Source organism: Dermacentor variabilis, chromosome 10, assembly GCF_050947875.1.
Source record: "Dermacentor variabilis isolate Ectoservices chromosome 10, ASM5094787v1, whole genome shotgun sequence".
Classification (NCBI taxonomy): domain Eukaryota; kingdom Metazoa; phylum Arthropoda; class Arachnida; order Ixodida; family Ixodidae; genus Dermacentor; species Dermacentor variabilis.
In genome coordinates, this window is record NC_134577.1 from 42,072,499 (window position 1) to 42,086,659 (window position 14,161).

General features: G+C 44.6%; 1 protein-coding gene across 10 annotated transcripts in view; it reads right to left on the reverse strand.

The window, feature by feature from the left end:
- Window positions 1-1,122: 1,122 nt before the first annotated feature.
- Window positions 1,123-14,161, reverse strand: part of LOC142560405 (uncharacterized) — a 46,248-nt gene continuing 33,209 nt past the window's right edge. For all 10 annotated transcript variants that reach the window (XM_075672487.1, XM_075672489.1, XM_075672486.1 and 7 more), the window contains 2 exons: window positions 12,895-13,016; window positions 1,123-8,946 (listed from right to left, as the gene is read on the reverse strand). In XM_075672487.1, coding sequence (XP_075528602.1) covers window positions 6,646-7,455 — 810 coding nt within the window. In that variant the 5' untranslated portion in view covers window positions 7,456-8,946; window positions 12,895-13,016 and the 3' untranslated portion in view covers window positions 1,123-6,645. The remainder of the gene's footprint in view (window positions 8,947-12,894; window positions 13,017-14,161) is intronic.

Genomic DNA, 14,161 nt, shown 5'->3' on the forward strand with positions numbered 1-14,161 from the left:
AAATGAAAGTAAAAAAGTGACGTCGCTGCATTCTTGTGCATACAAATTCCAAAGTTCCCAATCATGTTTCCAAAGAACAAGGCCCACATGCCTCTTGCAATAAAAACCAACAAGAGTGCTTCAATCTATGCACACTGCTGGCATATCACTTATAGTTTAGGACCACAGAGTAGGTATTTGTCTGTAAAATGATGGCGCAAGCTGCTTGGCCGCAAGCTGGACGCCATAACTGATTGATTTTGAGTGACACTGTTATAGTGCAGCTAGAAGTAATTGAAAATGTTATATGCATGTTTCCCTAGAGTCCTGAAAGAAGTACTCCATCGTGCATAGAGTTGTTAACACTAACTTTCTTCCTGCAAACGGTGTAATATACAAAATGCAGAAAATATTTATCCAGCATTCTGGAAGAAGCAAAAGTGACAGCAAATTTATAAAATTGGTGGGGGATTCTATGGGTGATGTGCAGTGAAAGCTAAATTCGTCAATAGGAAATTTAGTCTAATTCAGTTTAGTTAAATAAAGCATGTACTTTCTTTCCTGGCTTTGTGGGAAAACTAAACATGGCAGAACAATTCTGTTTGCATGCAGAGATGGATTGAGACACATTATGGGTCATTTGAAATCAATGTTTAAACTGTATAATTACAGCCTTTATAGAAAATTACTAACACATGCATTCCAGAGTGCTAGAATAGTGTTTTACAAACCATGTAGAATGTGTCCCAAAAGAATTGAACATGACACAGAGTTTACATTCTGAAGGAATAGGGCGCATCTTGTGGTTTACATGTGGGCAAAGTTTCAAGTGCACCAATTAAATATGGAGTTTTCAAAAAATTATTTAGATAAGTGCTTGAAAGTGTTACACAGCCTTTATACGCATTGTTTTCCAGTGTCCTGGGAGAAACCCCTCCACCCCTACTACAAGTGAGAGAAACATGCTTAATCAATTTTTCATGCAGCATGTTTATGAAGCTTACACAGTAGGCGAACCAGGCAGGATCAACTGTCTCATGGCCATGCACTTACTGCTCATTCTGTGTACCCTACAAGCACTACAAGCTAAGATTAATCACCTGTGATAGCCTGGAAACACTCACTTGCACAAATGAAAAGCAGTACAGTGGTAAATTATCTTTATTCATAACTCAGGAACAACTGAAATGAAATGCTGGTACACAGGGCAACATACACACTGGCAATGCAAGAAGTAAAATGGTGCATGTATAAATGGCAATTTTCTAAGCGAAGATGGGAGTACTTTGCAAAGGTCAACACAGATTGTGACACAGAGCAGACATATTGCAATTGTTCAGCATATCACAGTATAAAAGAAGGCACCTGTAAGAGACTGATGTATACACATTTATCCTGAAAGCTCAAGCATAAAGAGAGCGAGAAATGTTCACTTGGATGCAGCAAATTAAACACTTCACACCTACAAACAAACAAATGCAATGAGACCTCACACCTGCAGACACATTCACAGCGTAAATCTGAACACTGAGAACGTGTGTAAACACGTTCATAACATGCAGAGCATAAAACAACAGTTCTTGAGGAGCCGAGAAGGCAGTCTGTACACTATGCATTGGAAGTGTGAAGTGGGCTGTGCACCTCAGTTAAAAGCTTGCATACGTAAATTGTAGACAAACATTTCAACAAGAAGGTCAGGGCAGAAAGTTATACACTTAAGCTATCTGCATATGAAAAAAAACACCTTTTTGAATGTATATGCCAGACAAAGTAAAAACTGCAGGAAACCAATTGTAACAAACGAAGGACTTAAGTGCCACAATAACAGTTAGCACCAGTTGTCAGCACCCATTGTTAAGAAGAGATTAAATTTTGCAGTTTAATATCCCAGGTGACTCACTGACTCTAAAGCACGATAGTGGAGTGTACCAAATTACTTTGACCACCTGGATTTTCTTTAACATGCACCCAAGGCAACAATACAGAAGCAATTTTGTATTCTGCCTTCTTCTAAATGTGGCTGCTGCGGCCTTGGATTGAACTCACAACCTTGTAGTCAGCAGCAAAATGCTATGGCCACTGAGTAACTGTAACTGTGTGAATTATGCTGTAGTAAATAGGCTGGACAAGACACTATCCTGGGGGTAGAGTGAATGATGTGAAGTCTGATAACATCCCCCTTCCCTCACAGTGGCCTTTTGTGCCTACTCTTTAGCAATATAGGATTTTCAATCTGTTGATATGCTGGCTAACCAGGCAGTGTAAATAAAGTACAGTATAGTATGGACATATAAAAGGCACAAATGGTTCTTACTGCATACCAAGCCCAAAAGCATAAACCAAGGACTTAAATTTTTTTTTTTTTGATCAACATGGGGCACACAGTGTCATGTCACTGAAATAATAGGAAGGGGACAATGCAGAGCCACAGCTCAGAAGGGTAGATCACACTTAAAAAAAAGCTTACAGCAAGCATTTTCTGCTTGTATCGTATTCTGTGTCATTCACTTGCAGGGTTATTTTCAACATTGTCGGATGTAGCAGCATGATGCCGCACTCTAGTGATGAGCACCCTATTTGCTGGCTCAACTAATCAATGAATACCAAAAGTAATGAATGTCATTAGATGTCAATTTAGAATGTGGTCCCTCATGATATAATGCCTGCGATTCTCACTGCAATGTTGCTGTGCTTAGATTCAAGGCAAGTTCGAGAGCATAATCTAGCTGAATCGTGGCTGTTGCCAGTGGATCACATTATTTTGGCAAACTTGGAGCACTCAAGGACTTTCAGAATTATTTTGGAATGCGTGCAATGGAAACCTCCATCGAAAGGTAGACTTCTTTATGACGAGATTCATTATTCCAAGAAGGAAGATGCCTTCTAGTCGGCATACAACAGTCACGACAGATTAGAGTTATCAGAGCTTGGTTTGTCAAGTGACAAATGCAATGCTGTCCTTTCAACCCTGAAGCTTAATCATATGTAAACCCGATGAGGGTTTACATATGATTATACTGCCTTATATACTGATTTATAGGTTTATACTGATCAGGTTTATACTGATTATACTGCTCTTATACTGCCATTTGCATCTCCGTATAAAGTGAAATGTATGTTATTAAAAAATATAGTACTTCTAAACACAATTGTCATTCAGTCTGCCACAGAGAGAGCATTAAAATGAGGACAAATAAGGAATTAATGCACAATTGTGTATTGTGTCTTTCTTCTTATTCTTTTTTTCTTCTGAGCACTTAACTGTCGTATTTATCATATCTCGCCATTGCAAGAGATGAGAATCCAAAACATTCCAGAAAAATAGCACTCTCAATACACAAGATGTGTAGGGAACAGATTTTGGCAGTAGTAGTGGTTTCACGGGACCACACTCTTTGAGAAACAGTCATTTTTTAGTGTGGATGATGAATCACGTTGTTTAAAGTAAAAAGAAAAAGAAAAGACAGCTACCTGTATGCAATCATGTAACCTCATTTGGCAACTCATTCAATCACCGACGTGACAGTACAGCATATACTATATCATGATACATATACCTAAACTACTCATTTGCACACTACTACATTGTACTGAAACTTCACAGAAGTATGGTTGTGACAAGCAAAGAATCGGGTCCGTCAGATCCCTTATTCTAATATGAAATAAGTGATTTGTCTTATAGAGTGACTAGAAGGTGACAACGAGTAAATGCACAAAAATTCAAAGATTATCAGTAGCACCCAGCAGCCAAAACTAGTTTTGCACTGTGGCCTCTTGGTTCCACACGAATTCATATCACTCAAAGAGTAAAAAATGAACACCAGATAGATACAGTGCTAAACAGTCAAATAAAATAAAGCCGCCCAGTGATATTGTATCTAAGGCTGAAGCCAAACATTTTCATGGGTTGCATGGGTTACAGATGCATGTTTGTAACAAATGCAAATTTTTCTTGTAAATGTAGTTATTGTTTTGTCTGGTATCACATGTGTATACTGTTATAAATGCACTATGTTTCTTTGCAAACATGTTTTCTTTTTATCTTATGGTTTGTTCTTTTACTTTTATGCTTTGTTTAAGTAATGGCCCTTGAAGGGCCCCCTAAAATCCACATGCAGGCAAAACCAGCGTCTTTGTGAGAACGGCCAGTGGGTGATCTCTACATGACGTGAGACCCGGTAATGCTCCTGGGAGACTTGGCAGCTCTGCACTATGTGAGCGATGTCCTGGTCCAGGCCAGGCCACCAAACGTGGGATCGGGCCACCATGTTCGTCTTTTCCACGCAAGGATGACCCGCACGCAGCAACTGCAGGACCATGGATCAGAGACTTCGTGGGACCACATCCCTGGAACCCCACAGTAGGCAGCCCTGCTGCAAACTCAGCTCGACGGCCGTATGGCTGTAAGCCTGCTGAACCAACTCCTCCCTTCGGGACATTGCCTTGACCATCTGGAACAGGACTGGGTCCCAGCTGGTCGCCTGTGACACCGCAGATCTGGAGAGTACCTGCGGGTAAGCGTACTCTAGCATGAACACTTCAGCAGGCTCTGGAACAGCAGCAGGTACCTCTGCCAAGGGCAGGTGGCTCAGGGCATCAGCAGGTTTCAGGTCCTTTCCCAGATGGTAGACAAGCTGGTAGCTGTAGGCTGCCAGCCTCAAGGCCCAGCGTACCACTCTAGGTGATGCCTGCACGGCAACCGCCTTGTCAGGCCCCAGCAGCCCCAACAGCGGCTTGTGGTCCGTGACTGCTTCGAACTTCTGGCCCCACAGATAATGGTGAAAACGCTCAACTACGAACATGAGGGCCAGACCTTCCTTGTCCAGCTGGCTGTAACATTATTCTGCAGCATGAAGCTGACGAGAAGCAAACAACACAAGGCATTCCTGGCCATCCTTGTCCTGGTGTGCCACGACAGCTCCCACGCTGTACGGCAATGCGTCTACAGTGAAGACGACAGGCTTGGCCGGATCAAAGTGTACCAGCACTGGAGCCTTGGCGATTAGCTCCATGCTGCACTGGAAGGCCACGTCCTGCTCATTCTTCCAGACGCACTGCTGACCATCTCGGACCAGAAGACTGAGCGGCTGAAGATGCATAGATAGGTTTAGCAGGAAATCCTGTAGAAGTTGATGAAGACGAAGTGGCTCTGAAGCTCTTGTCGTGCGACTTAGGCGTCTTGAGCACAGCATTAACTTTGCGGGGGGCTGGGGCCAGGCCAGCTTGGCAAATGTCCCAGGTACTCAACACAGAGGGCCAGGAAAACGCACTTTTCCAGCTTGAGCTTGAGACCGGTGTCCTGCAATTGTGCCAGGATGTTGTGCAGGTTCTGCAGACAGTCCCGTCATCAGTGCCAGCAATCAGGATGTTGTCCAAGTACACTGCCACGTGCCTCATGCCCACTAAGAGGTTGTCCATCTCTCTTTCAAAAATGGCTGGGGCTGAGGCGTATAATGGAAGAGCCCCAAAGTTGTCGATACTGTGACGTACCTTCGGGAGGCATCCTGGAGCGCCAGCTGCTGGTAAGCGTCTCTGAGGTCGAGCTTGGTGAACTTCTGTCTCCCAGACAAAGCTGACCAGAGATCTTCAACCTGGGGCAGCGGGTATTTCTCTACGGTAGCGACAGGGTAAGCTTGAAATCCCTGCAGATCCTTACACTGCCATCTCACTTGAGAACTGGAACAATGGGAGTGGCCCATTTAGACATCTTGACGGGCACCAGGAAGCCTTTTCACTGAAAACATTGCAGCTCCTGGGTGACTCTGTCCTCCAGGGCAAATGGCAGTGGGTGAGGCTTGAAAAAATGAGGCCGGGCTTCCTCAGAAACACAAACGCCGGCCGTTGTGCCGGCAAATGTGCCAACCCCTGGCTGGAACAGGGATTTAAAATCGGCCAGGAGGCTTGGGATGTCTTTTAGCACATGCAGGACGGCTTCCTAGTACTCCAGCAGACGAACGCCCAGTGCGTGAATCCAGTTTCGACCCAGCAGCATCGGCAACAGCCCCTTGGTTAAGTAAAGGGGAAGGATTGCCTCACTGTCACCAAAGCAAATGCTGACCTGGGCCTGACCCTGTATCTGGAAGAGCTGTCTGGAGTAGCTGCACAGCATGATGCCCGAAGCCTCGACGGACACTCCGGGGAAAGCACGCTTGAACAGTTTCCTGACCATGACCAACACACTGGCCCCTGTGTCCCGCTCCAGGAAATGGGGGTGCCTGCAGACTTTTACGGTCAGTATGTGCAGTGGCACAGACGATGGAACAAAGCCTGTGCACCACATGTTGAAAATCAGCAGGTCCTCAACCACGATGTGGAGCCCGGCCATGAAGGAACTCGAGCCTGCTGCTGCATGTCCCTGCCACGTACCCTTGCGATGGCTACCCTGGCCATGGGCTTGTGTGGAACCTGGGTTTGATCCAGGCTGCTGCTGCTGTCCGCTGTTCGTCCTCCCCCCTTGGTATACCCATGCAAGGGGCCGTTTTCCTGCACGTCAAGCATTGTGCTTGAAAGAACTGGCACTGTGAGGGGGAGTGGGCACCACCACAGAGAATGCAAGTACTGCCCTTTGTCACCATCTTGTTGACCACTGCTTCCACCGACGGTGAGCCAGCTGCATGAGCAATTTGCCAGCATGCTTAGCCGCAATGTCTGTCGCCAGTGCTGCCATCATGTGTCATCCAATGAGGGATCAGGAAGCTCCAGAAGTCGTGTCTGCATGGTGGAGTTGTTTATGCCGCAGACGAAACGGTCCCGCAGCAGCGAGTTCTGCTGGTCCCCGAAGGTGCCGGCACTTGCCAACCCTCGCAGCGAAGTGATGAACTGCCTGAGGGTCTCTCCTTCCCGGTGGCTCCGGTTGTTGAAGTGGAACTGCTCCATTACTATGGACAGTGCCGGGCTGAAATGCGACCACAGTGTGGTGAGCAGATTGCTCATTGTCTTAACATGCGGTGTGGACGGCTTGAGGAGGTTGAGCAGAAGATTGATGATGCGGGTTTCACAGCTGTTCTGGAAAACGTCCCGCTGTTTTGCCTCGGGTCTGTCGTTTGCCCCAAAGAACACGTGGACTTGCTCCTCGTAGACTGGCCGGACGAACCCACCTCCCTCGAATGGCTCAAGCCTCCCGTAGAGCGGCAAGGTGGCAGGAACAGGGGGCAGTGTTCTGCCGCTTGCGGTGGCGTAAGTCGATCCATGGGCTGTACTCATTGCCAGTGTCACGATCTGCCCAGGTTCGTAGACGAGGGGGGGCTCAAGGCACCCTCCGTGAGAGAGACGCTCCACAGCGTGGTGGTGGTGAATGATGACCGACCAGCGAGGCATTTCCCCGAGGCTCCCAACATTTCTGTGCAGGCGCGAGTGAGAACGGGTGCGAGAGAGAAAATCTGTTTGCTCCCCGAGTATTTGACTTCGCCTAGGCACTATGGAGGAGAAGTTTCTTTGCTCATGTTGTATGTGTTTGTCCCCTAGGCGTGTCGGCATTGCGGAGTGGGGTTTAGCTTGTTTACGCTCCGACGCTGGCTGCCGGCGCGGTGACACAGGTGAAGCAGTCAGCACGGACGCCCCATTTGGTGATAGCTGGGTCTAAAGGTACGTTGGACAGACTTTTTCGCACATGTGGCACTGGTGCTGAGTCAAGTCATGCCAGATTATAACTTTTTCATGCCTTACGACACTCTACCTTAAAAAAAGAAAGGACTACTGATTTTTCTGGGCGAGCAATGGGGGACATAGTAAAGGTGGGCCTGCTCTCCTGGAGCAGTATTTTAGCTCGTGGCAGGCTTTTCGTATGCTGCTGTCCACAACTTTTCAGGAGTATTTTTGAGTGGTCCCCTTTGAGTGATATAAATGCACAGCAACTTGGCAACCACAGTTGAATGCAATTGACTGATGTCACGCCGTCAGGATTATTTGAGTCTCGCCCACATTAGGTTAGGACAGCTTAGATTAGATTAGCGTAAAAGGTGTTAGGGTGCTGTGGTGCATTCTCACAGCAGTTACAACGTGTGGATTATTGTCTTTGCATCTGAGTCACGTTAAGTTTACATTAGGTTAGTTCAGGTTAGGTTAGTGTAAAAGGCATTAGGGTGATGTGGCGTATTGTCACAGTGGTTACATCGTATGCATTATTGTCTCTGCATCTTGGCCTCATTAGGTTAGGTTAACGTTCCTTTAGGTTAATGTCAAGTTAGTGTAAAATGTGTTAGCAGGCACGACGCATTCTCGTAGCGGTTGCAGAGGCGTTGAGCGTCACCAGCAGCCTTTCAGCCACTTGCGTTCAACCGTGGTTCCTAAGGTGCTCTGCCTTCTAGATTTTCAATATATGTGGCCTGGCCTCTACCACAGTGCCTACTGCTCCCATGGAAACATCTGTGATGCTATTTTCAAGGTACATCGCCGTAAGCTGCGAGAAAGGTATGATCCGGCACGACTGACTTAGCACGAGTGCTGCATGTGTGAGCGACTGTCCAACACAGAGATCACCAAATGGGGCATCAGCGCCCGCTGCTTCACCTGTTTCACCACACAAGCAGCCAGTGCCTGAGCGTAAAGAAACTTGGCCCCACTCCGCAATGCCAGCATGCTTAAGGATAAACGCATACAACATGTGCAAAGAAACTCCTCCATGGTGCCTAGGCAGAGTCGCATATTTAAGTAGCTTAAGTAGCCCCCACGTTTTCTCTCTCGCACCCACTTTTACTCGTGCACGCACACAAATGTCCGGCGCCTCTGCAAATTCCACGCCCCGCTGCGCTTACTAGCAATTGTAAAGTTGCAACAGCGAGCAGCTGTGCTCGTCAGTGACTATTTGGTGTGATCAATGTTGCCCACCGAGCCTGGCGGGCCGATGAAGATTATGCCGAGGGGGCATCACACGCTTGTCACGGCTTCAATTGAAGTGTGCGTCCTTTCCCCTGCTGTCACCACAGGTGCAGCTAGTGCCAGTGGAGGCAGAATGTGGGGACTGGCATTCTGCATCATTGAAGAGAAGGTAGGCTCATCAGTGATTTGGGTCATGGAATTGGTCATACTGTTATAAGTGCAGCTGAATGGAAAAAAAGTCACAAAAGACAAAAGACAACAAGAGAGGTTCACACCATGACGACTATACCCTTCAACTATGTACCAACTGGCCCGGATTTCAACCCTTCTGCAAAGTGCCACTGGCCACTTTGGCAGTAGGATCTCAATGGACGTCAGACTCTGGAGTTTTGCAAGACGCGTAGCGCCACCTGCCGGTGCGAAGAGGCAGTAATTGAGTAGTGCAAAGCCTGACTCCCTTGCTAAGTTGCCTATGCAGCCAGCAACTGCAAAACAACGATTTAACTAGATTTTGGTCCACGTTGCAAGTGTTTTGCGCATTTAACACCCAGACAGAGAGCTATGAATTTCTACGCTAGTTGGACATGCCGCCGAACTGCCATTAAGCGCTTGCTGGCTCACTCTTATGACTGATGGCGGAAACGACGGCAACCACAATAGCTCCGCACGCTACGAATAAACGCCGCAATTGATGCTACTGTTGTGTTGTAAATTGCCATGAACGTGAAGGACGGAATAACAACGTTCAGTTTTACCGATTTCCATCGCGATCGTATGAAGGGGAAAGGCGAGAGCGCTGGATACGGGCCATTCAACCTGTTGGGTAATCGGATTACTTGCATTTCCCACAACACAGCGACTTGCATGAGAAAGTGCGACAATTTTGTTCTGTAATTGTGTTGCGTAGTCCTGACGGAGGACTGTGGTAACCAAGCGAAAACTCAAGAATCTGCAGCCGCCGCTTCATTGGTAGCAGAAAAAACAACGTTGCGAACCATCCTGCTTATGTGCCATCGATATCTCCACCTTTTAACAGACGTCCGCCTCTGCTTCACTCAACAAGTGGAACGGAGAGATTTGGCAAGTTAGCTTAACCAAATATTTTGGTTCGTTTATGAATTCAAAATCCTGTTCTAGAGCATCGTTGTATCGCGAGCTCATTTCTACATTCGATATTTTGTATGTCCTGCGCCAATACAACAAGCACGCTTTGCAATGTGCTGAGCCTGCTCGACTGCATTTTTCAAATGTGAGCAATAAAGTTGCTGTAGGAGCACTGGATGAGTAATTGCGAAGTAACGCACGTGTGTAAAGAAAAAAAATGTATCATTTATTTACATTTATTTGTGCGCGCTTGTTGCTCAAAGCATCTGCGAAAAGTTCAAATTAAGGTACTGAGCAATGCTGTAGCTCCCGCGAGAAAGAAAGATGCAGCACATAGGCACTGTAGGAAGCTTACTTTCGTTATGATCTCATGCCAGCTGTTTGCTGCCTTGGAAAACGTTTTCTGTTTGCTGCCATGGAAAAGCCTATGAAAGGATTTACTCCCTGTAAATAATTACGAGACAAAACATTACGATAAAAAACATAAAAATATAGGAGATACTTATGTCTTGTGTTCAGGACATATTCAATATGAACCAATTTGAAATGCTTAGATTTTTATGCTGACATGCCTATAGACAAACCTGATGCTCTCTGTACTTGCGAGTTGCAGCACGCTGAAATAACACTCGAGACTTTATTTTATATTGTACACATACTTTGCCCTGCTGAGCTTCCTTTCCGAAGCGTGGATGGGCGGAAGAAGCTTTCCAGGTCCTTGATTTTTAGGAAACTGTGCCTCAGCACAAACGAAAGAGAAGGGTCCATTGTGGCCTATGCACCTTCGCTTGCGGACAGCTCTCCTTGCACTACTCAGTTAGCGCCAAGGCTGCAATGGGGGCGCTTGTGACGGGTTTTTCCGCAGTGCCGCCTGGGCAGAGTCTGAGATCTATATGCCCGAATCGGTACAGGTTTAATCAAAGGAAACAAAGTCACCAGAGGCATAAGCGCCACACGAAATAAAGTGAGGTAGCGCAGTGACAAGAGTTAAACCTCCTTAAGTTTAATTGCAGAAAATGCTTTCATGAAGGTAACATAAAGTCCACATAACTATCAAAAGAGAGCTGGATGAACTGGGCACACTTTAAGAAAGTGAAGTGTTGCAATGGCTGTGCTGCGAAAAATATAGAAAAGGCCTTTTTGAGAAAGCATGAATAACTTACTATGGCATATACCACATGGAGGTGGTATAGTAATAGCTTTCTCTGTTAAAGAAAAGACAATTAACTTTAAAAATAATTGATATATGCACAAAAAGTGCACGGTCATGCATCTGCTAGCCCACCATCGACAATTCTTGTTGACAAGAATTCAAGACAGTGGCAGACATCAGAATCATTCAGTAATTATGAATGGGCTTTTCAATTAACAATATTTTAATAATTTATTTTGAAAATGTGTTCAGACATTTATCCCTGAGATTTGACAAATGTGCATATATGTTCACAGAGCTCAAGGAAGGCTTCGTGGTCAAGTGTTAAACGGAATGCTGATGGCTTTTTTTTTCACAAGTTAGGGAATAGATATTTCAAAACTTGTTTGGTTTACTATTACGGTAGCGTCGTGCGATGTTTGCACGCCCTTTATTCAGTGCTCCCTCAGCATATATGAGCAGTTATGAATCAGCACTGTGTTCATTTATTGGTTTAATAATTTTTGCTTTACTTTAGCATCACTCAAAATTGCATTCCATAAAGATTAATCACCGATTTGCTCAATTAATGAGCCCAGTCGAATAATCATAACAAAACAACTGCTTCTAAGCAGACTAAGGGGCCAAACCCGCATCTTTCGCATTACGTTTGTGATGCTCTACCATTTGAACTACAGATGCCACCATCCTTCTGTCCAATTCCTTATGCATTATTGTATGTGTAGTAAACCTAACTCCGGCTGGTGCATCATCAGATGTGCAATGTGGAAAACATGGGTTCAGCTTCTGCTGGCAGGAAGTTGTCTTTTCATCCACATTACCTTTTTGGTAATACCGTTTAAGTGCTGTGTGCACAATTGTGCACACCAAGATAGTGCATCAAAAGCAAGAATTAACACTCATGAAAATAATTCCATACAAAATATGTAGCCTACAAATTCAAACACTTCTGATGAGACCTGCGCTGCAAGTTTGAACAATGTGAGCAAAGTGTTTCAGTTAAAATGACAAAATTGAAATGTTGATGGCTGGGTGTCAACTCTTGGTTTCAAGTATCCCATCGAGTAGCAGGCTTCTTTCTTTCTGACACATTCTTTTGGTTACAACACATGAAAATAGGCAAGACTGGTTATATCCATAGCCATAAACTAAGTTTTAAACTAAAACATGTGAGTACAGGATACAAACTGAGTTAACAAAGCAAGCAGTACATAAGAAAACAATTTCTACTGAGAAAAAAAAAGTGAATAAACATGAAGTGTGCACCAGCGTAAGGCAATAGATAAAAAAAAGAAAACAAAACAAATTCAAGACAATACAATTAACGTGATCTAAAGCATAATGCTGCACACAATTCCTACACTGCCTTACGCTGACAATGTAAAAAAAGGACTCACTTCTTACATTGTCTTTTACAATGTTTTACATTAGGCACGTTCTTCAAGTGGCTGTATATTTGGTCCCCACCCAAGTAGGCAAAACATGAAATAGTTAATTGTTCTCATCTCTTATGTTCCTGCACAGAGTTCCTGCATGGAGTTCACATACATTAAATTTGACAAGTTTCAGTGGAGAATTGAAGATACATTATCGGCACTACAGCTGTACACTTTTCTTCACTTAGAAGCACAATACATGTGGTAAAACTAAATTTTCAAAGGACAGAATTAATTAGCACCAAAGGGGATAATGCTTCAACATTTTAACTAAAGAACAATTTCTCCCATGCTTTCCTTGGAGCTTCATTTACCGTTGGCTTTGTACAATTGTAACTAATCCTGTGGTTTCCCCAAGAAAAGTATTCACTGCTTTCAAAGCATGCATTGTTGTGCTATACTTACACACAGGTTGCGTTTTTGTCGAAGCCAGAAATAGAATCTGGCGATACAACTTGCTGCAACCATGACCACGACAGCGATTATTAAGGCTGTTCCAGGAGGCAAGGCAGACCTGCGTTTGTTCCCTGTGCAAATATTGAGTTTATTTAACATAAATCATACACACTTGCAAAATTTGATGACAGCAGAAAAAAAATTTTCAAATTAGGTTGCTCTGTTAGTCCCGTTTCTCTAACTAGAGCAAAACAAAGCAGCAAAGTTGTGCACATCACACGCAGTAAAATAATATACCAAGGATGATGGAATGATCATACACAGCTAATCACCAGATAAAGAATCCCCAGATAATTGTACACAGAGTGGGGACTCTGTTTCGTTGTCAGTTTTTCGTTTCTTTTGTTTGAAGAGTAGTGTTTGATATATCGTGTTCAGTCAATCAGGATAAAAAAAAAATGATACAATGAACACAGATCTATGCAGTCCCTGTCATTTTTTTTTTAATAGTTGCAAACTGACATGTTTGCACAGTGCAAAAGATGAGGACTAAAGGAAGAACACAACACAGGCACCGACTTCAACTGATCTTTATTTGCAAAATCGTCAGAACTATATGCAGGAGCAAAAGAAATGAAAAAACAACTTTTGCATTATGTCACACATGAACCCCTATTGCATCACAGCGAAATACTTCATTTCGTTTTTGGTGAGGGCAATAGAGGGCATGTTGATGAAAAGGTCACCCAGCCCCTGCATCTTGTCAGCCTCGATGATTTCACGTGTATGCTGATCTCGACATTTGGAAATTACGACGCAGTTTTCTAATTCAGAGTCACAATGGCAGTCTCTGCAGTGAATGTCAAGATGACCTTGCACGGCAGTATAAACATTGTAAAAATGCTCTCTCAATTGCTCACTTAAACATCTGCCCGTTTGGCCAACGTCTTTCTTTCCACAAGTCAAGGGAATCATGTAAACCACACCCAGGATGCATGCTCCAAACCAATTGCTGTGGTTAGTAGTGCAAATATCTCATCGTGTGGCATGAGCATTCACGGGCCTACAGAGCACTGATAATTTTTCCGGGGCAGAAAAAAACTTTAACATCTACTTTACTGCCTGTCTTTTTCAAGCTGTGCAATATTTTGTGCAAGTAAGGGAGCACCCCAACTGGCTTATTGTCTCTGGCAGCGTTGTGAGCTGGTGCTTTGTCTCCCAGCTTGATTTTCTTTAATATCTTTTCTGCGACTGAAACTAACAAAAGCTCAGGGTA